The sequence below is a fragment of the Hirundo rustica genome, chromosome 6, assembly GCF_015227805.2.
Source record: "Hirundo rustica isolate bHirRus1 chromosome 6, bHirRus1.pri.v3, whole genome shotgun sequence".
NCBI classification, from domain to species: domain Eukaryota; kingdom Metazoa; phylum Chordata; class Aves; order Passeriformes; family Hirundinidae; genus Hirundo; species Hirundo rustica.
Genome location: NC_053455.1, coordinates 5251244 through 5279071, shown reverse-complemented (window position 1 = coordinate 5279071; position 27828 = coordinate 5251244). Strand labels below are relative to the sequence as shown.

The 27828-nt window shown below is 48.6% G+C and overlaps 1 protein-coding gene across 1 annotated transcript in view; it reads left to right on the top strand.

Moving 5' to 3' along the window:
- Positions 1-956: 956 nt before the first annotated feature.
- RTN1 (reticulon 1) overlaps positions 957-27828 on the top strand; it is a 125053-nt gene continuing 98181 nt past the window's right edge. Inside the window, exon 1 of the mRNA XM_040067894.2 lies at positions 957-1472. Within this exon, the coding sequence (XP_039923828.1) occupies positions 1283-1472 (190 nt within the window). The 5' untranslated portion in view covers positions 957-1282. The remainder of the gene's footprint in view (positions 1473-27828) is intronic.

The window sequence follows — 27828 nt, the reverse complement described above, 5'->3', positions numbered from 1 at the left end:
CCTCAAGGCCACTTCTGGGGCTTTTCTTCTTGTATTGTGGTCTTACCCTGGATTTCCTCCCCGCTTGTCTGGAAAAAGTGGAAACATGTTCGGTTTTCAAGCCCAGGCATAAGCTTGCTGTAGCTGGAGAGGGTCTGAAGCCCGCCTGGGGCTGCTGTGACACACAGAGCACAGCTGGAGATCCACTGCTGCAGCGGGCAGAGAGCCAGGTGGGAATGAAATCTTCTGGCTGGGTCAGTCAGGCTCCACTGTGTTGCTTGACCTGTCACATGAAAAGAGAGAGGCCCTTCTACAAGGCAGGGAATTTGTTTCCTTGGCCTGTCAGTGCCATGCAGGAATGATCCCATTTACCTGAGTCCATTTCCTCATCTGTAAAAGAGCAGCAAGGAAACTGGTTCCTAGCTCACCTCGGAAGCGGCACGGGCTCTGTGAAAGCACCGACCCTGCCCTGTGCTTTCACCTCTGCTGTATCTCACGCTGCTGCTGCTCTCACTGACAGCAAAAATCCCTGACATTTCTCATCGCCTCGGTAAACACACACACACGACTTCTGGGAGGCGGTAAGCAAGCAAATATAATGGCACCAAAAAAAAAAAAAAAAAAAAAAAAAAAAAAAAAAAAAAAAAAAAGGCACACAGACACCTGCTGTGAGTTTATTTTGACAAGTGCCAATAAGCTGCGATCATGTCTCCAGCGCGGGGCTGCAAACAGAGAGGAGCCAACAGGATGAACGAGCCCAGGGGCAGAGCGCGGCTTCTCCCGCTGGGTTAGGGGCTGGCGGAGAGGGGGAGGAACGGGGCGATTTTAGGCTATATTGGAGCTTGCCGAGAGCTCTCTGCCCTCTCGGCCGAGCCCGGCCGTGCGGGAGGAGCCGGCGGCTGTGGCCGGCTGCGGCGCCTGCGGGATGCTCCGGAGGGAGCGCAGGGATGCGGAGCAGGGGGGCTGCGGGGTGGGACGGGGAGGCGTGCGCCTGCCTGCGAGGGAGCATTTCTCCCCTCACCCGCACGGAGCGATGCCTCCCCTGCCGAAGCAGTTAAACGGGGGAGAGCGGCAGCCCGGCTGGCAGATTCCTGCCCTGTGATATGCCAGCCACAGGGTGACGCAAGGGCTGGAAGGCTCCGACTAACAAGCCATTTTCACCTGCGTAACGAGCGCTAGCGGAGATACGGCGGCGGCTCCCGGTGCCCGCAGCCGGCCAGACCCCCAGCAGCAGCAGCCAGCCCCTCCGGCGGCCCCCGCTGCACCCCGAGAGCCGGAGACCAGCGGCCGCCCCGCAGGCAGCATGTCAGCCCCGCCGGACCCCCAGGACCTGCTGCTGGCGAGCACCGGGCTGCGCTGGGCTGCGGACGGGCCGGAGCAGATCGCCACCGGGGCTCCGCTGCGGGATGGAGATGGGGCGCAGCAGCGGGAACAGCTGGGTTTCGGCTCCGCCAGGGAACACCAGCCCGTTACCATGGCGACTGCATCCCCAGGTAAAAGGCGAGGGGTGCCCGGGGATGCTCAACAAAGGGGGCTCCGCTGGCAGCAAGCATCTCCCGGTTGTCTCCTTCCCGATGCTTCTTCCTGTGTTTTTCTCCCAGCCTGGCTGCTGGGAAACATTGCTAACGAGTTAGCGAGTGCATGCAGAGAATAACGAGGGATTGCGGCCTTTGCAAATAGTTATTTTTTGCTGATGTGGGGGAGGGGTGGACGCGGGGGCCAGCCAAGTTCCCTAAAGCTCATAGCAGTTTGTTAGGCATGAGACAACCAGATTTCGGGCAGATGTTGAAAGGCATTTGATTTCACCCGGCTCGGTGAGGACCTGTCCTCATTTGTCATGCACCTGTTCACATCTGGGGTGACAGATCTCAACAGAGTTACTTCAGCTATTCCCCATGCACCTGGAATTCCTGCGTGGCCCCTTGCGTTACTTCAACAAGAAGCTTTTAATGGAGTGCCTTTTCTGAAGTGTTTGTACATTTTGTGCATGCTTTTGGGACTTGTTCATTTATTTGTGGACTTCTTGCCTGCTGCGTTTTCAACCTTTTGAACACTGAGGTGCATTCAGCTCCAGCTGCGTTCAGCTTAGGGTCTGCAGGTTCACTGATTCTCAGTTTATTTTTGGGATGTGTTCAGTTTCCCTTGGTTTAGGGTTGCTTTCTTTAGTAGGTGTATTAACAGCAGATGTATATCTGTTAATGAACCCCAGGAGGCTTCAGCTCCCCATGGCTTTTGGTAGAAATGTTTGGGGGGAAATGACTCTCTTTCCTTTTTGGTGACAGTTCCCTACTTTCTTTCCCATTGCTGTCTGTCAGAGAACCCAAACAGCCCGAATCCCTAGCCCTGGGGGAGCTGATGCATCCCATCTCACTGGGAAGTGGATGTTTCCATTACAGAGGTATTAAACTTGTCTTGAGCAAGTTGAGGGTCAGGGCTTGGGACGGCAATCGATCTCTGTTATGCAATAGCTGCAGGAGCATTAGGAACTGCGTTTTTGGGCTGAGTCCCTTCTAATGCCCTCCAGTCAATCAGCACGAAGAGTAGCTGGGCAGGAACAGCACAGTCTGTGTGGCTACGTGTGCTGTTCTGCTCATACCCACACGAGTGGTGTGGTGTGGTGTGCTCCCGACATGGATGTTTCCCTGCTGGGTGTGCTCCTGACATGGATGTTTCCCTGCTGGGTGTGCTCCTGACATGGATGTTTCCCTGCTGGGTGTGCTCCTGACATGGATGTTTCCCTGCAGGGTGTGCACCTGACATGGATGTTTCCCTGCTGCCCGTCCGTGGCCGAGTTCAGGGCTGAAACGGGACCTGACACCCCTCGGCTGACGTGGGAAATGTTCTGATGTTTGTAGCTCTGGGCAGGCAGCTCGTCTGCTGATGTGCTGCTCATTCGCTGAGCTGAGTGCTGGGTTGTGAAACGTGACTTTCTACTGGAGGCAGAGGGTTGGGAATGTCAGGCTGTTTGAGTGTGTGCAAAGAGGGGAAGGACTGGGGTCTCCAGGCAGGGCTGCCTCAACCGTATAACGGCACAAAGAAGGGGGGGGAAAGAATCTTGTGAGCTTTTTTTGTTCACTGGTGGATAAAAACATGGCCATGCTGAATCTTGGTGTACAGAACAAAGAGGGGTGGTCTCTTAAACTGTGCAAATCATCATTAAATGGAATCATTTAAGGAAGGCTTCTTCAGGCTTGACGTATCTGTAGATTTACACTTAGAGAATACAGAACAGACAGACAGAAAGAAAAGAAAAAATAAGGAAGAGGGAGAAAAAAAGGAAATAAAGATGAAAAAGAAAGGCAAAGAAAATTTTCAGCTTTTGGAATCCTCTGCGAAGCAGTTTTAGATGCGTTTGTGTCGAACTGTGGCAAGGTGGAGGCAAAGTGAGCGATTACAGACCTTTATTTTTGGTGTTTGCTGGCTGGTGGGCTGTCAGGCTGTCGAACCAGCAGTTCCATAAGAGTAGTAGCGTGCTTTAAACGTTTCCCATTTTGTTCTCCCTGCTCCATAAAGAGCCGTTGTGTGGCTGTGCGCGTGTCCGGCCGGCCATGGCAGGCACAGCGGCATCCCAAGCAGCGCAGCCCTGCGCACGCAGCCTCCCTCTGTTTGTGGCTGCAGCAGCTGTATTTCTGTTCCACGCTACCTAGAGAGCCACGACTCCCGCCCCCTTCACCGGGGGAAGTAAATCATTTCCTTGTTCTCTCTGTGTGACTAAGTATTCATAAGTTTCTGAATAAGGAGACTGTCATGGTGTTGAATATCTGAAACTGTCAAGCTTTTCTGAAAACTCTTTATTTCTCCTGCTCGGAGAGGGATTCCTGCCTGTTCCTAAGCCATAGGAATGGACCCAGCAGGAGATGCACAGCTCCAGCTTTTTCACAACACGGCCGTAGTCTGCCATAAACTCAAACACTCCTGACACAATGGGCCACCTGAGGACACTTTAGACAAGGAGCAATCCATCCGAACAAGAGTGAACTGGACAGAATGATTTTCAGGTAGCTCCCCAGCACATCCTCTATCTTCCTCCACACCTGTCAGACCGGTCTTTTGCTGTTGTTGTGAAAATCATGGTTCTACTCTCCGAGGCAAGAGCAAGGTTTAGAGTATGGGAGATTCTCTCAGCATGAGAATAACTGAAAACAAATGGTGGGAATTTATCACAGGTTGTGCAGATATTTTCTTATACAACCTAAACATTTGCAAACCTTCCCTGATCATGGCTTTTGTTTTAAGTTTGAAAACCAGCCAGGGATTGTTGAAAGGTTCAGGAATATTTTCACGCTGGCCATGGGCCCGGCTTTGAGCCAAGCTGGCTTTGTGTCAGAACCTGTTGAGTGGTTTCTGAATGATGAAAAGCAATAGATTTCAGTCCCCATTCTTTGGATCAACCAAAATCAGCAGTGATTGAGACTGCAGAAAAAAATTCCCACGAGGAGTGGAAAGCTCAGAGATTTCTCAGGCAAAGTCAGGGCAGCAGGGAGCTGCAGATCCCACATCAGCCTCTCCTCCTGCAGGGCTCCAGTGAAGATAAACTCCAGTAGCTTCTGGGCAGGGATAAGGCTATTTCTCTTGCTTTTATCCTTGGCCCCTGAATTTTGCTGAAAATGTCTCTCTTCCTCAAATGCAGAGTTTTCCTCCTTCCCAGTGAATTTGGTTCAGGATTGAGAGGAGCTTGCAGGCAGCTCTTGCAAGGGCTGGTGAGGAAAGCAGTCCTGAAGAGCTGGTGAGCAGTTACATGTTGGTGAAGAGAGCCCCATGTCACCCAACACACCATCTGGTCACAGATTCTGTTATTTTATTTTTATGCACCAACAGTGATTAAAATCCCTTGACAGGAATTATTTCCAAAAATATTACACAGGCTAACAGGTGTTCCCCAGGATAAATACATATGGTTTCCTTCAGAGAAATGGCAAAATGGAGGAATAGACTGTACATCCATGCTGGACACGTTCTTCAGGGAAAAATAGCAGGGAAAGGGCAGGAACTCATACAAGTGGTGATTCCTGTGTAAGGATCTGGGAAATTTCGTGCAGCCTGGTGCAGGGGTGGGGTGATACAGTCAGTGATGTTATGCCCCCATGCCCATGCAGCTGAGGGTGAGAGAGAGCTGCCAGCTCGTGCTCACTCCAGGCCACAGCAGCCAGGACATCCCTGGCAATCCTGGCCCGTTTCCCGCTGCCTCCAAAGTCAGGTCACATGTGAGGTCCAGCTGCCCAAAGGAGAGGAGGCCAGAGCCACAGGGGATGGCATTCATGACTGGGACATGTCTACGGGGCCACAGTGAGGATGGGCTGTGGGAACTCCTCTGGAACAGCATCCAGGGGTTTGGTTGGGATCCCCTGGGGTGCCTCAGTGGCTTGGAAGCCCTGTGCTTGTGGGAATAACAGCACCCATTTGGTGTGTGCCAGTGAGGGACACGGGGACCCGAAGCCGCTTGGATGAGGCAGATGAGTTGAGGAACAGCCTCTGAGGAGCAATGGGAGACCAGATCCCAGGAGTGTTTCGTGCTCTGGTAGGTGCAGATATAACACAGAGGGCCAGGAGAGGTGTTGGCTCCCACTGCTCCATGATGAGAACAATCTCTTATGTCAGTGCTTTAAGTAAAGCATATTTTAAAAAACCCTTTCTAATTCACATGGTTTGTAGAGGCTGGGTTTGAAGATATGTGCTGTGCACGTTCTCACCATGGGCTAACCCACCAACCCAACCCTCTGCCTGCAAGGGACTGCAGTGAGGTGCTCCTGCCACAAGCCTGAACTTGCATTGATAATGCTGCTCCAGTGAATCTCGGTTTATGGTTTCTCTCCAGTTACTGGCAGCTTTGCACCTCAGCATGAAAGAGATTTCTGACAGTTTTCAGGCAGGTTGAGAGCCCCGTGGTTCACCTGGATGCAGAGATGTAGGCATGGCCATGAAATGTCCGCACCGCTTGGGTTTGGCACTGACACTTTTTGGGATGTCAGATGATGGACAAATGCAGCAGATTCCCCAAGACAACTGGCTCTTCCCACCCCTTCCCAGGTGTTGCTCTGGGGAGATCTCCCTCTCCCCAAGCATCCACATGTGCTGCTCAAAGCCACCACACTGGAAAGGCCAAGGTTCACACTCTAATTTTTCAAGTTGCTGTAGAAAAGTCTTGATATGGTGAGTTCACTGACCTAAGAATGACACAGGGGAGCTTCAGCAAGTGTTTGGAAATATGTCCTGAACTGCCAGGCAATCCTGCTCAGATTGAAGCACCTGAGGCCAGATTTAGTGTCACTCTGGAAGAGTATATATTCCTGCCAATTCTACTTAGCAACATTTTAGTCCTTTCTGATTTAGAGAACTGAATTTAGTTTTTTTCTCTGCTGTCTGGATTAGCCACTCAAAACTTCTTATGTCGTGCTGTGAGTGAAGGGGACAGGGATCATTTGGTGGAGTTCTCCCCATTCCCTGGTGTTAGTGCAAGCAGGTTTTGCAGAGTGACAGAAACAAAGCGGATTTCTTCTCGGATCTTTCTGTTCTTGTAATCCTCATGAAGCTTGAAAAAGTAGCCTAAGCCCACAGTTAGCCATCAAAAAAAAAAAAAAAAAATCCTGTTGGACTACCATCCTTCATTCTCACTTGGGTAAAGTGGGAGGAGTGGCTCCTGTTGGGCTTCTCCACAAATGCTCTGCCTTTGAGGTGCTCTCAGAGGTGCCTAAAACTCCTGGTTTAAAATCTGTGCAGCAGTGTAGTTCTCAGCTCCATTCAGATCAGAATGCAGCGGGTTTTCCCCTGTTCCTCCTGGGGATGCAGATAGTTCTGTCTACTTTTGCTGCCACACTGATGAATTTTCTTCAGACTTCAGGGCTGCAACTGGGTTGAGGAAGAGTATGAGGCAGATGAAAGAGCAGAGTAGTACCAGGGAGGGTGACTCACCTGCCTTATTTTAATCTTCATCACTCAGTAATGAAATGTTTTATTTATAGGTGAGGAACAGAGGGGGAGAGTTTGAGGAGGAGGAGAATGGTGTGGAGGGGAGAGGCTTTGGATGTCCCAGTTACTGCAAGTGTTGGGTTTTGTGAGCTGCAGTATTTTCTGGGCTGTGAATCTCCCCTGGGCTGGGTGGTTCATTATCTCTCATTGGTACAAGGGTCCCAGGAGGCACATCTGCCTCCTTTTTCCTTCAGCTCCGGAAATGCCACTCAATGACTTACCTTACAGCTTATTTTTTAACAAGAAACCTGTATTGTGCAGGTATCACTCTGAACAACGACCCCAGAAAATGCCTGCGTGTTGGCTCTGTTTCAATCCTCCCAGAGAAGTTTGGGCAGATCCCACAGGTGTGTTTATCACGTCCTCACAGCCCATCCCACGAAGTGATCCTGGCCCAACTGCATGGCCTGGATTAGCCCAGGATGCTCAGGATTAGAGTCAGGCTCTGCTTTCAGTCCTGAGGCCTGAGTTGGCCCCGAGACATAATTATTTCATGCACAAGTGTTTTAGCTCAAAGTTCCTGAAACAGCCAAGGAGTTGTGCTGCAGGTCCCCATCATCAACAGGGAATGGAGTCTTTTAAAGGGCTGACTTCTTAGGAATTTCCCTCACTCTCCCTCCTTAGTAGCTGGTAACTGAAATGGGCCAAGTATGCACTGAAAATTTTAATTTTTAATGTAGCATTTATACCTGTTCTTCATGTGCTATTCTCTTACTTATAAACCAGGAATGCTTACAGAATTCTGGGGGTGCTTGTTTTACTTGGTTTGCTTGTTGTTCATTTGTTGTTTTTTTTTTTCCAAAAGAGAGGGTGGCCTCCCCATAGCAAACCGTGTTTCGAATAATGAAGCATTATTTGTAATTAGTTTTCTAATTTAGGAGAAGCTGTAGAGTCGACATGATTCAGCACTCAGGAGCACACCTCACATTTAGTGTTCTTGTTTTTGAAGACATTTCTGATTTGTGGTCAGTCTATTCCTCCAAGGAACCTGGTACTTTCAACAGTGAGAATAAATTCTTGGCACTCACCTCCAAGACAAGACTTGAAATAGGGAGGACCTTAATCACCTATTTCAGTCCTCCTTGTTTCAATGAAGTATTTAAGATTCTGATTTTATGGAACATAAGTGCATTCTTAACTGCCATTAAAATTAGGATGCTCTTAAGCATATGCATAAAGGTGAGCATGTTTTGTTTAATTTAGGGATAAATGAGGTAGGAGATATATCATGTATAAATTGGCTTTATTACCCATTAGACCAGAGTGCTTCAGGACACTTGTATGTAAAATGGAAGAGCCAGCACTTACCCATCTCATTACAGCACTGTGAAAATTAACCTTTAAATAGATGGAAAGCTTAGAATGAAAATCATAATCATATTGCTGTTGTTTATTTTGATCTATCGTGTGCATCTAGGTGAGAATAAAAATTGTTAGAAATTACTCCATCCTTCATGAGCCTGTCGCTTTCAAATAGTGAGGTGTCACCTCATAAACATTGGCTTTGTACTTGAATATTCCTTAAGAGCGGGCTTTCCCATCTTTATTTAAATAACAGCTGATAAAAGAGTTATTTGCATATTTCTTTATTGCTGTTACGAGTCGCCTGCCCTTGATGCAGCCTCCTGCTATCATGAGATCTTGTATGAGGAAAAAGTAACTGGCTCTTGAGATGATTTCATCACAACTGCCAATTAACAGCTGCAGCATCCCCAGCGTCTCCCTCCCGCAGCAGCGCCTCCCATCCTGGGTGCAGCGCTGCAGAGGATGGAGCAGGGAAGGTGCTTTCTGCACTGGGGTGACTCTGCAGAGTTTTTGTCAGCTCGAGGCTTTTCTGTGCCGTTCAGGACATGAGTTATGCCTTATTTTTCAGCAGCGCTGAAGTTATTAACTGCAGCTGATTTATTGTCTGTAGCTTTAGAGACGTTGAAGGGACTTACTAACTGTGGCCAGTAAAAAGCAAATGCATGGGGAAGCTTTGTCAGGCTGGAAACTTTCCTGCTTCCAGTCCCTCAGGATCTTGTGTTTCGTACCTCTGAGGGGTTTTTTTCTGTCCCAGATTATCAGTCCATGTCTTGGGTGCACATGTGGGTGACCCCTGTGGCTGAGAAGGAAGAAACACCAAGTCTGGCCAGGGCTCTGCATCCCAAACACAGCCCTGGGTGCCATCCCTCACCCCGTGGGAGCGCCCATGGACATTTCAAAGCCACAGATGCAGATGTTCCAGATCCAGATGGCCTCCTCAGCTTTCCCTGCACCGCATTAGTCACTGGCTGCACGATCAGACAGAAATCCTCACGCTGGGCAGGCTCTGCAGCACAGCTGTGCAGAGGACGGCTGCAGACAGCCTGAGCCCTCTGAGTTCGTGCTGATGTTCTGCTGCTGAGCCTGGGCGCCTCCGCTCAGCTCCCAAAACACCCAGGGGCACCTGTGAGACAGCTGCTGGAGGGACAGACCGCGTTCAAGGGTTGTGATCAGTGAGTTCTGCCATTCACAGCCCGGGTCCATCCATCATTTTGCACCTCAGGAAGGTGGGGACTCCCTCGCCCCACACAGCTCTTGGTGCGCACGCAACCTGCAGAGAGGCTCTGCTCGGAAATTGTTTTAATGCCAAGCTCCTGGGCAGGCCAGAGGGCTGGATGCTGAGCACAGCCCGAAGGCTGCCCTAAATCTGCCACCACCGTTCAGGTGCTCACCTGTATCCAGGTCAGCTGCATCCCTCTCCCTGCCTGAGGCGCCGAGGCCACGGCAGGGCTGGGAGGTGAAATCCTGCAGCCAGCAGAGCTGGGGATCCGTGTCTCATGTCTGCTCTGATCTGTGGAGCAGCATTCCATGTGCTTTGTGGGAGGGGGAATGGGGTTTCTCATTTACCAGCTCTCAGCTGGCTGCTGGAGCACGGAGGGGTCTGAATTCCAATCAGTCTTAATTGGGTCTTCCCCTTGGTGTCCTTAATGCAGGGGCAGCAGAGATGCACTCGCTGCTCATGTGCGCAGATGTTTTGCATTTCCTGATGTTTTCATTGCTGTTGACTTCAGCGCCGAAGCACGATGCAAATTCAACGTGCACTCCAGCTGAGCTGGAAGCTGAGCTGCTCCGTGCAGGTGTAGCTGTGTGATAGGAGCAGCACTCATTTGTTATTTGCAGAACTCATTTTAGTCCTCCAAAGTCAGTGCTGCTGACCCTGCTCCTTATGGAAGTTACACAAATGTGTGGAGCAGTTCGTTCATCTTCTGTTTAGTGCTCATCTCTAAGGATGAAGCATCTCTGTCAGTTTGCTGGCTTTGCTTGTTTGTTTTTGTTTGGTTTTTTTGGTTTTTATTTTATTTTATTATTTTTATTTTTTTCCTTTTATTACAAAGGTTTATAGCTTTGGTAAGCATCATTGAGCAAAAGCTCGAAACTGCAATATTGCTGTGCACTAAATTTTAATTGAGACGGTTGCCTTTGATGTAGGGCTAACCTAAAGCTGAGGCTGATTCCTCTCTTTTGCAGCTTCTGCAGTTCTTTCAAAGACATAATGCAGCATTTATGTAGTTGCTGATTTCTCTGCTGCTCTAGCAAATTATCACTGGAGTGGAATGTAGAATTGATCCCTCAGAATTTCCTGGTTATCCTGAAGCTCCCTGTTTATAATTTGCGATTCTCAGAGTGTAATTAGTTTGTAGGACGGGTGTTGGGCCCAGAGGTGACACTCCAAGATGATGTGTGTGAGTTAAAATCCCAGAGGAGTCACCTCCTCTGAACACATTGTTTATGGGGAAAAATAAAATAAAATAAAATGTGTTTGGAACCTCTGGGCAGTAGCTCTCTTTATCACTTTAACTGAGAAATCCATATAGCAGATTGGCTGGTAAGTGGCATCTTTCTTGCTTGCATGAGAGGATTTTTGTAGATCCTCGGAGTTTTAGGTGGTATCTATTTTTCTACATAAAAAGTTCTGTGAGTGTTTAATGAGGGTGTGTTGAACACAGGACTGAAAAGTCAAATAAGCAATTAATTGATTGCATGGACAGATGTGGAGTCATTAAGTGGAACCTGGATTACTTTTACATGGATGAAATGGGAACTCTGCCTATGAAAATGTATAACTACGTCTGCTGCCAGGAGAAGGGACTGAATATCCTGAAATTTAAATGTTTTAGAAATTTGTCATCAGGCAAACCCCCCCCCCCCCTTTCTGTAAGGGATACATGGATTAAAATAGTATTAACAAAAATAGTGAAACCTTAGCAATAAGTGCATATATTTTCAAATTACTCTCAGATCATTTCATGCTTCACTTTATTTGGCTGGCAGCAGCGCTTAGAAAAGTACCTTTGCTTTTATAGGAAGACATTTATTCCAAATATACATAAATTCCATTTCAAAAGCGCTAATTCCAGCCTGCAAAGTTCTTTATTCTATTTTAGAATTGCCATGTCATGTACATTTTTTTTCTGCTGTGATTTTTTTTTTTTTTCCCCTTACCCTAAAAAACACTGCTGGAGATTATGGAGGATTATCTGAGCACTTTATCATAGGAAAAGCCAGTTGCCATTTTGGGGAATTTTTATTTTTTTTTTTTTTTCCCCCTCAAAGTCCTTTTTGACATTAGCCTTTATAATTCTTTGCTGTGTAGTAGAAGTTCAGATGAGAGCTGAGGAGACAGGCCTGGGGATTAATGCTGTGTGAAATATGTGCAATCTCCTTCCACTCTGAACGTGCTAAGCAGACCATGTATAATCCCTGGAATATTTGGTAGATCTGCCAGGCCTTGGAGATGGCATTTGTAATATTTGTCCGGCTACATGTATTTTTTACATGCTTGTCCCTCCCTGTGCCATCCAAACTCTATTCAAAAGTGAGGAGAAGGGGCTGAACAAAGACTGAGAAGTAAATGAACAACTCCCAGGAGGAGATTTTAGAGTTTGGGCTTCCTTTTTCCCCCCCTCTCTCTGCTGTTGCTTTTTAATGAATCGTTCTTCTAACCTACTTTAAATTGAGCTTCTAGCATGCTGGATGTTTTGCAGATGAATCACACTGTGCAATGCACTTATGCATATCTGCTGTGCAAGTACATTGTCAGCTTGTATTTGATAACCCACCAGCAAGCAGGATCTTCTTTTTATGGAAGCTTGGGATGCTAACATCATTCTCCAAGTGAGAATATTGCAACCACTGCTAATAAATCAGCCTGGGTCCGGGGATGTCTCACCACTTTGGCTGCATCCTTGATTAGCATTATCCTCTCTGAGGTATAAATTAAAGAGGAAAATATATAATCTGGGAAACTTTCCAGCATCATCTTTGAAAATGAGAGCTCAGTGCTTTGCTGGGATTTCTTTGGTGGAGGAATGCTAATAGCAGTGCTGAAGATGTGCCCTGATTGCACCCTAAAGAGTAAGAAGATGCACAGAATAGCTTATTTATATATATATATATATATATATATATATTTTTTTTTTTTTTTTTTCTTTGTCATCAAGATAACCTCTGATGTGATCTGCACCGGGTGAACAATTTCCTACACGGTTCTGTGAATTGATCCCAGAAGTGCAGCTTCACTCACTCCCTTTTCTACTGCTTGTTCCCTTTGTCTGACATCTGCGTAGAATCTGGTGCATGTTTTCCCGCCTCAGCCTGCAGACAACTGCCTGCAGCTGTTAGAGAGTGGACACACAGACGCTGGCCAAAGCCTGAGCTTCGGCAATAAAGATTTCAGGAACTTCTTCTGACTGTTCCTCCAAGGTGTCATCACAGGAGGATGGTAACTCCTGCCACCTCCCTCCCCACCAAGGGGAGAAAACTGTGCTGCAGAATGTGCTGATTTCCAAAAAAAAAAAAAAAAAAAAAAAATATATATGTCTATATATATATATATTTCACAGGGAGGGTTTGATTTTTGCAATGTTCCAGCTGTGCTAAATGAGCAGAAAGGGGAGTTTTCAGCATATCAGCAACATCTTGGAAATGGAAATATCACATCTTCCAGCACTTTCTGAGTAAGTTTTCCCCTTCCCTGCCCATGATCCACTTGGGTCTTTGGCACTGACTGGAACTAGCAGTTTGGCATGGCTTGTACTTGGAGTCTTGCTGGATATAATGTCTGTGTTTCTATTTGCTTTCCCTTGGCCAGCTCTCTGCCAGCATCTTCCTTTGCTTTCCAAGAGATGGCAAAAAGCACAGAATGCAGGACAAGGCAGTTGTTTCTCAGGTTGCCTTTTGGGGAGGCATAAGGTACCTTTAGTACTATTTTCTTGATGGAACATCTAATCCACAGGAGGGTGGAGGGTCTTAGAAACAGCGCCCAGCATCTGCATTTGAACTCAGTCTGGGTCTGATGAGGCCTTGGCAGTGCCTGGCTCCTCCAAAGAGGTTTTGTCTTCATCATCAGTGACTCAGTTTACAGGGCCTCTCAGGCTGAGACTCCAAAAAGTCATTCCTCTCCCCTGAAAAAATGTAGGGCAGTTATTTTTACTTAGCTCCTGAAGATAATTTTTTTTCCCCGGCATGTTACCACTTTTAAATTAATATTGAGCATCCTTAGTTATGTTTTACAAAGGCACTCACCCTTCCAGCTCAACAAAATAGAGGGAATACCATGTATTATTTGCCAGCTCTACTGACATTGGTAGATTTGCTGAAGCAATGTGTTTCAACATTTCCAGACATTTTTCCTGTGGAGCTTTTTCTTCCATCGAATGGTTTTCTGTTTCCCCTTGATTTGAGATGAAAAGAAAATTGAAAATAATATGAAATTTTCCCACAGGACAGAAATTCTTTTGCAATAGCTCAGCTTCTAGGTAATGTCAGGAATAACACAAACCACTGTGATCAGTGTGCTTAATTTCAACTCTGCATTTATGACTTACTCTTTGACATTTCTCTCTGAAGAATAACGACATAACCACTCTTTACTCTCAGCTTGAAAACACCCATTAAAACTCAGAGCTACTGCAACAGCAAGCAGGGTTTGTGAGCATCTATTTAATGCAGTCAACAGGGTTGTGACCTGGGTTCTGTGTCACTGGAAAGGAAATTGCCTCCTGCTCCAGCCCATCTCATCGCTGCTGTAACACCGAGCCGGTTATTTTATTTTCTCTTTATGGCAGATGACTTTGTCAGCGCTGTGGTGAAGAAGGCAGGAAGTGTTCCCCAAGCCAGCAGCTGCCCAGGGTCCTTGGATTTAAATCATTATCACAGAATCACAAATCATGGAATGGGTCTCAAAGACCATCCAGTTCCAGCCCCCTGCTGTGGGCAGGGACAACTTCCGCTATCCCAGGTTGCTCCAAACCCTGTTCAGCCTGGCCTGGGACACTGCCAGGGATCCAGGGGCAGCCACAGCTGCTCTGGGCACCCTGAGCCAGGGCCTCCTCAGCCTTACAGCAAAGAATTTCTTCATATCTAACCTAAACCTACCCTCCTTCAGCTGAAAGCTGCTCTCCCTTGTCCTGTCACTGCATACCCTTGTCCAAAGTCCCTCTCCAGCTCTCTTGGAGTCCCTTTAGGCCCTAAGATCTCCCTGGAGCCTACTTTTCTCCAGTCTGAGCAGCCCCAACTGTTTCAGCCTGTCTTATAGATGTATTCCAGACCTGTGGTAGCTCTCTGCTCGACTCATTCCAACAGGTCAACATCATTATATAGTGCTCCTTCCTTGCTCACTTAAAAATGTGACTTGCCTGTTGATGCCAAGCAAGGGAAGGAGAGTGAGGGAAGACAGCAAATGAAACTTTTTCTTCTTAGCCTCTGTGCAGGACTTTGCTTTTGGAAAAGCCCTCCTGTTCTGGGCTGTGTGAGGAGGGAAGCAATGCAGCTCCCCATGAGTGGGAAGTGAAGCCTTTAGGAGCCATCAGATTCCCTTTCCCGATCCTGAACCTGGAGCTGCAATGACAACTGCTCCCTCAGGTTTGCTGTGCTGCTTGTTTTAGTCAGCTTTTCAGGGGAAAAAAAAAAAACAAAACAAAAATGAAAGGTCTGTTCCAGAAGTTTTCAACCAATTTCAGTCCCATTCAGCTGGATGGCAGCAACTTCTGGAACAGATAAAATCCAAATCTTACCAGTAGCCTTCTGCTCCTGCCTGCTTCCACTACCATGTGTCCCAGGCTTTTGTAACTTTGAGAAACGAGAGCCAAATGTGAGCAAAATCCATGTTGAGCAAAGAGTCTGCAGAATTGCTCACTCAGATTTCTGGTTACAGCTGCTCTGCTGTGCCAGGCACAAGTTTCTGAGAAGATTAGTTAAAGAAGCTTGTTTCTAACCTTGTCCAACATAAAGTTGAGAGGGAAAAGGGAGTTCCCTCCTGGTGCTTGGTGGAACTGACAGGAGAAATGAGCTGCACTAAAATTCAGCATAGGCAGAATGGTAAAAATGTGTAAATTGCACAGAATTGTCAGTCCACGGAGGAGAGGAAGCATGAGGAGGGGAATGGATAGCAATAAAAGAAATCTCAGCTACTCTCAAGAGTTTGGATTTCTCAAGCAATGGATTTCTCACCAGTTTGTGAAGGGATGCAGTGATGGGGGTTAAGCTTATAAATTCAGCAGATGCCTTTTGGTCCACATCTCCTGTGCTCACAAGATCTGGAGGCGAAGTTTGCCTGCAAAACCATCTCCCTCCACCCTTTGTTCAGTTGGAGCAATTACCATAATTGCATTTGAGAAAAAAAGCTTTGAATGCGTTTTTGTTTCTCAGTTGTTTCTTTCAGCCAGTTGAAAGGGCATGAAATTCCCATTCTTCAAAGCGGAGACAGATCTGTTGAGCCTTTCACCATGAGAGTAGTACCTGGAGGAGTGCTGTGCTACAGCAGGACCTGCCTCATGTGCTGGGTTCACTCTCCAGACCCTTGGAGGCTGGCTGAGCTCTCCCAGCTCCTCCATCTAGCACTGGGAAACCACAAGGAAGACCATGAAAGAGCAGAATGATCTTGGCCACCTGTATAAACATTTGGAATAAACAGGAGGAGGTCATGCAGGGACAGGGCGCCTCAGCAGGAGGAGTTGGTTTCCTGAACATGGGATGGGAAACCCCAGGTGAATCCATCAGAGAAGGACTGGGATGTTGAGGGTCACCAGCCAAACCCAAGCTGTTGAATTTTATCCTTTTCTGCCTACTTTGGGATTAAATACACGAGACAGTATTTCTTGTTCAGACTTATATGTTTATTAATTGTTATCCATATTACATTCTCACAAACTGTGAGTTCTAGAGCACTTTCAGCTAACAAACTAAAAATGGAGCAGTATCTATCTCTCTACAAGGCCTTTTAAGAGCAAACTGTCCAACTGAGAAATGGCACCTAAATTATTTTTACTTTTAACCCAATAACCAACCACCTGTGGTCTGCAATGTGGACATTTCCTACCCAATTACAAAATACTACCCAGACCCATGAAGAAGAAGGTGAAAAAGAAGGACTTAGCCTCCACCCTAAAACCTCCATCTTGCCTTATATATATACTACTCTATTCTAAAACCTTGAACTCTTAAGTTTTCCACCATGTGATGTCACACACTACAAACTTCAAACTTCAAACTACAAACTTCAAACTACACTCCATAATCCCAGTTCTGTCGTTCAATTTTGGAAGCCTTCTCCACGGCCTCAGGTCGAATGCAGTATTTTCTTGGGGGCCAGTGCCTGTCAGCACAGAAAGTCTAAAATTCTCAGTGCCCAGGGTTCCAAGCCACCATAGACTGCAGGTCTTGAGCTGTTTCTGCTGTTGCCAAACAGCAGATGCCAGGCTGAGATGTGATGATGTGGTTTTTTTATGTGCAAGACACAGTAAATGGCCTGGGGATGAGCGTGGTGCCCAGTCTGGAGCACAACACCTCAGGAGCAGTGCAGAAAACCCAGGGGAGAGGGACCAGAGTGATCAGATGTCAGGGAAATACAGCCTAGGATGGAAGATTGAAAGAACCAGGCTTGTTTAAGCTAAAAGTGAGAATCACTGGGGCACAGAGCAAGAGCAGTCTCTAAGTGCTTTGGGTTCATGAAAGCCCAAGCAAAGAACCTGAGCTAACCCGATCTCCAGGAACAAGTGTGGCTTCAGCTACAACATTCAGATTAAACATTTGGGGAAAAAAAAACCTTTGGAGAATGTGGACCTGTGGACAGAGAGACACCGGTTGCTGTATGGGTGGTGGCTGCAGCTCAGGTGCTGGAGTGGGAGCAGTGCAGAGGGACATCACCCAGATGGCAAAGGGAGTGGTGCTGCTGCCAGCGATAGAATCAGGTCTTTCAGGTCTTTCAGATCTTTCTGGCCCTGTTTTTGGTGAATCTATAAGCTGAGGTGAGGGATGGCAGGAGGAAATATACTCATTTTTTTCTTCTTTTTCCATCTTAGTTTGGTTCCCGCCTGGTAGAAACCATCAGCTTCTCTTCCTCTTTGAAAATGTGCATCAACCAAAAGTCACAGAAGAGTAGGAATGGCTGATATTTTTGTGTTTCAGTGTCTTTTTGCGGTAATTTTTTTTTTTTTCCCCAAGAAAAATAGCTTTATGTGTGTTTTGCAGGAAAAGCCCAGCTTTCCTTAGGGGGAGTGGGTGAATTGACTCCTGCAGACAAATCTCAACTTAGCATTCAATAAGTTGGACAACCAGCAAACTTCAGCAGACAATTATGTCCGGTTGTGTCCCCGCTCCGGGTGGGAGCTAACCTCCAGCTAGCTGGGGTCAACACAGACACAAAGTTTCCAGTTCGTTTTGGCTTCTCGGCTTGGCAGCTGGACTCAAAGGTGACAGTCAACAGCAGCAGAAGAGAAAAGGCTGGCTCTCAGCTTAGCAGGTTAAAGGATGTTTATTAGCAGAGATCTCCAAGCTCCGAGGCGAGCGGCTCGGGGCTTCCAGGCTGAGAACCCCGCGGCTGAGAGCTTCTAGGTGGAGAACCCAGCGGCTGAGAGAGTTTGCTCCTCCCTCCCACCCCCTATAAGCGGGGGAGGGTCCCAGGGAGGATACAAAAAAGACCACAAATCAGGGGTTTCAGGGGGTAACAAGGTGTGCCCACCCCCAAGCTTCAGACCACTAAAATCCAGAGCCAAAGGAATTCCCCCCAGGCTGCCTATCACCTGAAGCTCTCTCACGGAGATTTCACAATTCGGGAGGGACCCCGGGAGTGATAGGCAAGCTGCCCCAGAGAGGGGGGTTGGGGCAGAGGGGATGTTACATGTCATGTGAGGTATGGGATGATTGACACAAAACACCTTATTATACAGACAACACAAAAGGGATACAGAATTGGGGATACAGTGAAACGAACCATAACATAAACTTCTTACAAAAATCTAACAAAACAGTTCTGCACCACCACATCTCCCCCTTTTTTGTTTTAATGACAGGAGGAGGGCTGGAACGGAGGAGGATGATATTCGAAGTCCGGGTAACTCTCGGTGAGCCACTCTGGCTGAGTGGGCCACTCCATCTGAGGTTCATCCTCTGGGTGTCTTCTGTCTTCTGGGTCTTCCTCCAGTTCCACGTCTTCCTCCCATCCAGGCACGGATGATACAGCAACATGGTTCACAGAGGGGGCATGTGTGGTGCTAGAAATTAATCTACTTAACATTTTTTTGATGATACCAAATCCAATTAAAATTAACAGAATAACAAACAAAAATAACAAAACTGATTTCAAAATTGAACCCACCCAGCCCGAAATTCCCCAGTCCCCAACCAAGGAGCAGGTGAAACTTCCTCAGCACAGGGGATTGGCGCTGGACAGGTTCCATCGGGACTAGAAGAACTAAAACAAACAATCTGCATTCGAGCAGGGGTCATTCAGGAAAGCGAAACCATCCGGGGAAAAATCTTCCCTCCTTTTCCTCCTAAAAGCTGCCTGAGTAACCTGTGGCAGTTTCTTTTTCTCCCCCGAGACCTTCGGGACATAGGGCCTCACCCATTTTGATGGTAACCATCTCGGCCCCGTGGGGGTGGACACGCAAGCGTACCCACGGCCCCACGTGACTAAATCATGAGGTCCCTCTGTCCTTCCAGTCTCAGGGTCCCGGACCATGACTGGCGGCCTCTCTTTGATGTTTAGTTGAGGGTTTGCCCCGAAATGACGAACAATGGGAGGGTTTAAAAACTCAAATGTGCTGTTTAAAAAATTCAAAGTGAATAGAGCCCTGGCCAATCGGGTCTGTGGTGTTTCTGTTTTCAACACCGGTTGTTGTTGGTTAAGGACCCTTTTGATTTCTCTGTGGGTCCTCTCCACTACAGCTTGGCCTGTTGGGGAATGAGGGATGCCGGTTTTATGACCCACTCCCCATTGTTGCAGGAAGCTGCAGAATTCCTTGGAACGGTACGCTGGGCCATTATCAGTTTTTAATTCTTTTGGGATGCCCATGAAGGAGAAAGCCTGGATGAGGTGTTTAATCGCATCCAAGGTCTTCTCCCCTGCGTGGGCAGAAGCAAAAACTGCACCGGAAAAAGTGTCCACAGACACGTGCACATATTTAGATCGGCCGAATTGGGGGATATGTGTCACGTCAGTCTGCCACAGCTCACAGCTGTTCAGACCTCTGGGGTTTACTCCTGCACTCAAGGTGGGGAGTGCATGCTGATTACATGAGGGACACGTAGCCACAATTGCCTTGGCCTGTTCCCGGGTGATGTGAAACCGGTGAACAAGGCCAGGCGCGTTCTGATGATGAAGCTGATGGCTGAGCTTTGCCTGCTCAAAAATGCTTGGCAATGGGGCCATCGCTGCAGGAGCAGCAAGAGCATCAGCCCTTCTGTTCCCCTCAGCTATGAAACCCGGCAAATCGGTGTGTGATCTTGTATGCATCACAAAAAATGGCTGCTCCCTGTGGGAGACAAGCTTGACAAGCTTAGAAAGCAGCTCAAACAGTGCGGTGTTAGACACTTCCTGCAGTATTGCCTGATCTGCCCTCGATACCACCCCCGCTACATAAGCGGAGTCCGTTACTAAATTGAAGGGTTCGGGGAACCTTTCGAAAGCCCTGACAACAGCGGCCAACTCAGCAACCTGAGGTGATCCCTCCACCTCGGCAACATCTGCCTCCCACTGCTGAGTCTGAGGGTCCTTCCAAGTCATAACTGACTTGTGGGACTTTCCGGACGCGTCCGTGAAAACTGTCAGGGCCTCTAAAGGCTTCCTGCTCCGAACATCTTTCAAATTCAGTGTGAATTTGGCATCCTGATTAAAGATTTTGTGGGCTGGCCGATGAATTGAGATTTGCCCAGTGAAGGAATCTAGAGCAAACTGCAGTGCTTCATTTTCCTGAAGCAGGTGTTCTAACATTACCTTTGTAATCTGGCCCGATCTTAATCCAATTGGAATGTGAATGCATTCAAAATCACACCCTGCCAATTCCCTGATCCGAACTCTGGCTTTTCGGATCAGTTCAGCCACCAGTTCCTGTGGACGTGTCATTCTCTTGGACCTTTGATGGCTGAGAAAGACCCATTCTATGATTAGAAGTGGGTCCTCTCTGCCCTGGTCCTTTTTGATGTTATTTCTCCATTGGAAAATGACTCCATGGAGGTGTGGCAATTTCCCCATTATTATAAATTTGAAAGGCAGGTCTGGATCACACCTGTGAGCCTGCCGAGTGGACATGAGATGCTGTACCTTTTCCAGTGCCTCCTTCGCTTCCGGGGTTAGTTCCCTGGGAGAACTCAGCTCCTCTCCCCCTTTCAATAAATTGAAAAGAGGGGCTAGGTCCTCAGTTGTGAGGCCCAGCCAGGGTCTCACCCAATTCAATGCCCCACACAGCTGATGGACATCTGCAAGGGTCTGAATTTTGGCCTTGATTTCCAATTTTTGCGGCACAATGGTCCGCTTGCCAATTTCCAGCCCCAGGTACCTCCAAGGTGGCATCCTTTGAACCTTGTCTTCCTGCAGCTCGAACCCTGCAACAACCAATGCATTAATTGTCAGGTCAAGTGCGTGGGACAAGACATCATCGGTGGGAGCACACACAAGCACATCATCCATATAATGATGGATGATTGCTTTCTCTGCGGCTACGCGGACCGGGGATAGCAAGGAAGCCACATACCACTGGCAGATGATAGGTGACACCTTCATCCCTTGGGGAAGAACCCTCCAATGGTAGCGTTTCCTCGGGGCCTCTCGGTTAACAGTGGGAACCGAGAATGCAAAACGTGGTGCATCGTCAGGGTGTAGGGGAATATGGAAGAAACAATCCTTTATATCTATAACAGCCAATTTCCAATTTTGTGGGAGCATGGTCGGGGTAGGCATCCCAGGTTGAAGAGAGCCCATGTCTTCTATCACGTTATTAATTTGTCTGAGATCTTGGAGGAGTCTCCACTTGTCCTTCTCCGGCTTCCGGATAACAAAAACCGGTGAATTCCAAGGGCTGGTGGTCTCTACAATGTGACCCTTAGCTAACTGCTCCTCCACGAGCTCTTCGAGCGCCTTCAATTTCTGTTTTGAAAACGGCCACTGTTCAACCCACACTGGTGCATCTGTTTTCCAATTCAGCTTGTGGGTAGGGCGCTCCTCAGCGACCGCCGCCCAAAAATCCTGTGGGGGGTCTGGGATGTCAATCGTGACTCCCCACTGGGCCATCAGGTCTCTCCCCAACAAGGGTTCCCTATAATCCAAAACAAAAGGGCGTAAACTGGCCAACTGCCCTTTTGGCCCCTTAATTTGCACCACACTCTTTGATTGTCTGGCCAATTGCATTCCCCCTATTCCTTGCACGTGTCCTGCCACGTTTTCCAAGGCCCAACGTGACGGCCAGTGCTTAGCTGGTATTACAGTCACGTCTGCGCCTGTGTCGAGCAGGCCTGTGATGTTAATGGCCTCATCACCCACCTGTAACTCACATCCCACCTGGGGTTTCACTTCTGTGATGTTGTGCACGGGACAAGCTGTTGGTATGTTGTCCTCTTCCAGGTGTTCCCAGGTGGGTATGATCTGGGCAACTGTCTGCCCTTTAGGTAGGAATGTTGGTGGGTGAGTGCAGCGTAGCCAGAGAACGAATTTTCCAGGATTGTTATCAAGTGTTCCTGGAAGAATTTCGATCTCTTTTGGAGTGTGTTTGCAGTCTCCCACAACGATGAGCTTACCTTTGACCCTTGGCCAGGTACCCTGCTCACTGTTGTCAACTGACACAAAGTTCCAGTTGTCGTCTTTCAGGTGCAAACCCTCCGTGAGCTGCAACCTGTAGGGGGTATATTTAGAATTGGTTGTCAAAATTGGTTGTGCCATGTCATGGTCCGTGTAAGTCATTTCCAGTGTGTTATGTTTGCTGCCACCCTGAATGGGGCATTGCAGCTTCTCCTTCTTTTTCCCTTGGCTCCCTTTCCCCTCCCCTCCTGCCCGGTCCACCCCATTTTTTTCCTCACGCAGGGCGGACCTGCGCTCTTTCACCAGTTTTTTTGTGAGGGTTTAAACCCTCTCCCTTTTTCCCCTTCCCCTCCCCCTTTTTTGTTTTTGAGGTCCTCTACTTCTTTCTTGAGGGGGCATTTGGAAACCCAATGCCCCAAATTCCCGCACAAAAAACACTTCTGGGAGCTTTGCGCAGAATGCTTCTTCCCGGTGTTCGGTGTTTTTCGGGAATCTTCAGTTTCCATGGCCGCAACTTGATGAGGTTTGGGCCATGGACCTGTAAAGAAGCTCATACAAGGCACCTTTACGTGACATACCTGAAGCATGTCTGGTAAGGTTGGTTTGGGGTGTAGGGGTAAACTTAAAATTGCAGCACGACATAAATCATTTGCATTTGAAAACGCGATCTCCGATAAAATGTGTTCCCGAGCCATTTCATTTTTGACCTGAGCTTCAATAGCTCGGGACAGCCTTTCCACAAAATCTGTGAAAGACTCACTTTGGCCCTGCCTGATTTTCGAATAAGAAATCGCAGGACCTTGTGTTTGCATGCTGAAGAATGCAGTCAGGGCTGTCTCTCTCACTACGTGGAGGCACTGGACAGGAATGACCACTTGGTCAGTGGCTTCTGCCCACTGCCCCTCCCCTGCCAGGTGGTCGAGAGTGAGAGGGATTCCCTGAGCATCAACTCTGGTGTTAACATGGTTGAGGAGCCCTGGTAAGGCCTCCTGGAGCAGCTGTTTCCAAGCTGTGACCCATAGGATGTACTCTGTTGGGTTTAGCAAGCAAGAAAACAGGTACTTTAAATCAGCAGGCACCACTTCCTCTGCAGAGAGATCTGCTTTGAGAAGCCCTCTGAAATATGGTCCATCACGGCCATATATCCTGTGAGCTTTGCAGATCTCTTTGATGGTGGCTCGGGGAAATGGGTGATACTCTGCCCTGTTGTTACCACCGCGGGCATTGCGGAAGGTAACAGGGGCAAGGGTGGGAATGGAGCAGGAGCTGGCAGCTGTCTCTGCTCCCGTTCCCTGCTCGGGCACTTCCGGGTTTGAGGGAGCTGGGACGCCTGTGCCCTGAGGCACTTGGTTGCCTGGCAACCGAGTCCCTGCAAGGGCCGCGGCTTGCCCGGGGGGTGACATCATCGAGGAGTGGGGGGGCGGGGGGGATCCCGGGGGAGCGGGGTCGAGCCCCGGCGGGGCGGGACCGGAACCGGGCTGCTCCGGGGCGGGCGGCGGCGCGGCGGCTGCGGGGGGGAAGGGGTGCCGCAGTGCGCACGCGCAGCCACAGGGGGTTGGGGGGGGCAGCGCGGCCGCGGCACGCGGGGCGGGGGCGGGGCCCGCGCGGGTCGGGGCCGGCACCACGTGGGGCGGGGGCGGGGCCCCGCGGGTCGGGGCCGGCTCCACGTGGGGCGGGGGCGGGGCCCCGCGGGTCGGGGCCGGCTCCACGTGGGGCGGGGGCGGGGTCACGCGGCGCGGGGCTGGGGTGGGCGGGGTCACGCGGCAGGCACCCAACGTCACAGGGGTAAGGCGGGGCGGGGAAGGGGGCGGGGCCGCGCGCTGCGGGCACCACGTCACCGGGGTAGGGAGGGGTGGGCGGCGCTGAGGGGGCGGGGGAGTCCCCCGCCATGCGGTCTCCGCCATCTTGGGAACCCCGAGAGGACCACGCGGACCTGGACCCGATTAAAAGCGGGGAGGGAGGGTTTTCCCATGCAGCATGGCCAGTGCTGCCCGAGACCTCCCTCCCGGCTCCACCGGGCCAGCACCGGCGTGGAGGCTGGGGTGCCCCGGAGGCAGAGCGGGCGGGCGGGACCCCTGCCGCTCCATCGAGAACGCTTTCCCGGGGACATGGGGACCGGGGAAAAGAGGTGGGGGGAGGAGGGGGAGAACACGTTTCTCCGTTGGGCTCTTTCGTTTCTCCGTTGGGCTCTTTCGGCATTCCCTTTTGAAATTGAATTGCCGAATTTAACTTCATTGCTACAGTAAAATACTTTGTAGCCTTTTTGTCCCCAGTTTGAATCAACCTAATTAATTCCTTTTCTACAGTGCCACAGAAATGTGGGCTGCAGAGACTGTCCGGAGAGACTTGGGGAAAATGCACATGAACCCAGCGAACAAAACTTTTTAACTCGCCTTTTGAGATTTTCAATTTGGCCTCGTTAACTACTGACGCATAATTATAATACAACCTTTTCTGAGCAGTCGTGAGCTTTCCGCCCATGTTTTCGATACTAAGTTACTTTTGAACCCAAACCCAGATGAAAAGCACTCCCCCCCGCGGACCCCGTTCGCTCTAAATCACAGGAGGTTTAACCCTTTAGCTGCGCAGCTATTTTTGGAGGATTTTTTCCTCCCCAATAGATCCCCCTCCCTCGGGGGAACCCTAAAACCAGTAAGTATGTCCCTTTGTGGGTATACTTACCTGTTCCTGTGCCTGGGGGGTGCGTGAGTCTGGATGTTCTGCTGCAAGAAGGACTCCGGTCGGGGCTCGAAGCTCCCCTTCTTTCCCCTGGAACTTGCCTTGTTTCAAAGTCAATTTCACAGGGGTGCGTGACGCCCAGAGACTGTTCTTCGGGCTAAATGAGCCCCAGTCCGTTCGCAGGGTCCGCCTCGTCTCCGGAAGGGCCCTGCGTGGGCGCTGGACGCTCTGTCACCGTGGAGCCGTGCTCCACGTGGTCCAAGCTGCTTCTGCCGGCGTGGTGTGTCCCACGTTGGCGCGCCAATTATGTCCGGTTGCGTCCCCGCTCCGGGTGGGAGCTAACCTCCAGCTAGCTGGGGTCAACACAGACACAAAGTTTCCAGTTCGTTTTGGCTTCTCGGCTTGGCAGCTGGACTCAAAGGTGACAGTCAACAGCAGCAGAAGAGAAAAGGCTGGCTCTCAGCTTAGCAGGTTAAAGGATGTTTATTAGCAGAGATCTCCAAGCTCCGAGGCGAGCGGCTCGGGGCTTCCAGGCTGAGAACCCCGCGGCTGAGAGCTTCTAGGTGGAGAACCCAGCGGCTGAGAGAGTTTGCTCCTCCCTCCCACCCCCTATAAGCGGGGGAGGGTCCCAGGGAGGATACAAAAAAGACCACAAATCAGGGGTTTCAGGGGGTAACAAGGTGTGCCCACCCCCAAGCTTCAGACCACTAAAATCCAGAGCCAAAGGAATTCCCCCCAGGCTGCCTATCACCTGAAGCTCTCTCACGGAGATTTCACAATTCGGGAGGGACCCCGGGAGTGATAGGCAAGCTGCCCCAGAGAGGGGGGTTGGGGCAGAGGGGATGTTACATGTCATGTGAGGTATGGGATGATTGACACAAAACACCTTATTATACAGACAACACAAAAGGGATACAGAATTGGGGATACAGTGAAACGAACCATAACATAAACTTCTTACAAAAATCTAACAAAACAGTTCTGCACCACCACAGACAATAATAACAAGGATTTTTAATAAATGCGAGCTTGGCGGAGAGAAATTATAGAAGATAAAGTGTGCAGTGATAGTTGGATACTAAGAGCATAGTGCCTGCATCCAAGGAAGGAGGAAATGGAAAAAGGTACAGCAACTACATTCTTATTAAACTGATTTGATTAGTATTGTTGCAAACATAAAGGCAAAGGGAAAGCGGGAAAAGTGCATCATTGATTTATACATGTGGACTTTGAAGACAAACTTGATAGTTTACTTCAGTAAGAGATTGATTGTTTTCTGACAGGGTTCCAGTGAAGTGAAAACCCCAGTACTGCTTGGAGCACTTCTGCTGGGGAGATTTGGGGTTGTTCATTCTGGAGAAGACCCCAGGGTGACCTCATTGTGACCTTCCAGTGCTTAATGGGAACTTATGTAAAAGAGGGACAGTGATTTTTTTTTCTGTGGGCAGATAGTGATAGGACAATGGGGAATGGGTGTAAACTAAAAGAGGGGAGATTCAGGCTAGATACTAAGAAATTCTTCACTGTGAAAGTGATGAGACCCTGCCACAGATTGTCCAGATTGTCCAGATGGCTGCCCCATCCCTGGAAGTGTCCAAGCACAAGATGGATTGGGCTTGGAGCAACCTGGGATAGTGAAAGTTGTCCCTTGTGTACCTTGGATGAAGCAGTGAAAGCAGTAAGAGCAACATCAGAGAAAAAGAGTTGAAATGTTAAATACCTAACACTTGGTTCTGATGTTTTTTGATTTGCTTTGAAACAGTTTTAATTCAATTAAAAAAAAAAAAAAAAAAAAAAGTCTAGAAGAAGGTCCAGTTGTACAGAAGTTAATTTTCCCAGCCAATTCTTTCAAGTAAAAATTTTCCATGCTTCTGAAAGGGTGAGGAAATAATCAGTGAACATTTCTTGGAGAAATGCAGCACGTCTTCCCAACTATGCTAATATTGGTGAGAAAACAGCATTTCCTCAGACCAACTTGTGAGCCAAATTTGGAAATTATTCCCTTTATGCTTGGGCTCTGTGGACTGCTCATGAATATTAGAAGTGTGAGCTGTGCTGCTTAATTGTAGCTTCTTGTATGAGTCACATGATTATTTAATGAGGATCCTTGATTGGAGGCATGAGCAAACACATCTCTTATACACACTTGATTGTGCCAATTTCAGGGCTCGTTTTCTCTCAATGCCGATACCTAACACATTTGTCATTGGCCTTGGCAAACATTTATTGGCCAGAAAAAAATAGCTTCTCAAGTGTCAACAGAAGATGATACATGGATTCAGCTAATATAAAGCGTGTAATAGAACAATGGAGTCATGGAATCACGGAATCATTTAGGTTGGAAAAGATTTTTAAGATCATTGAGCCCAACTGTTCCCCCAGCACTGCCAAGGCCACCATTATCCCATGTCCCCACGTGCCACATCCACATTTCTTTTAAATCCTTCCTTTCACCACTTCCATATCTTCCACCCTGTAACAAAATAAAGAAAATAACATTAAGATTCCCTTGATACATCTGGGTGGCAGCAGCATGTGTCCAGCTGTGAGAATTTTAGTAGGTGAAATCGGAATCCTTCTCAGGAAAGGCTGATCCATTTGCTTTCTTAGCTCTGCTGCAAGTTCTTGGGATTTTTTGGGTTTGTGTTTTGTGGGGTTTTTTGTGTTTCTGGCATGTTTAGGTTTCTGCTGGGCATGAGGGTGGCTGTAATTCTCACCTCAGAACAAGAGTGGGTGTTGCAGCTCCAATATAGCTGCTCCAGTGCCACACCTTCTGCCCATCTCTAGGTCTCATCCTGCATCCTCCATTAACGAAGGTCCTCAAAAAATCTCCGAAAATCATAGAAAGGCTTGGGTTGGAAGGGGCTTCAAAGGTCATCTAGTTCCAGCTAGAGGAGATGGGTAGTTTTTACCATTTGTGGTACACTGCTTGTGCAACAGTTTCCTCATGAAAGTTTGTTTGTTAAGTGAGGGTAAAAAACCCTTTGTGTTTCCTGAAGACTCTCTTAAAGCACACAGCTACAGCAGATTTCAGGAGAGCCTTCTCTGAAGTACCTTTTCATTGGATTTAAAGCTGTGTTTCATGAATATAGAATGTGAGATATGTGATCTTCCCTCTGCCTAGCAGCAGAGGCTGAGGCTGATGTAAGACAGAGTCAATGACCTGC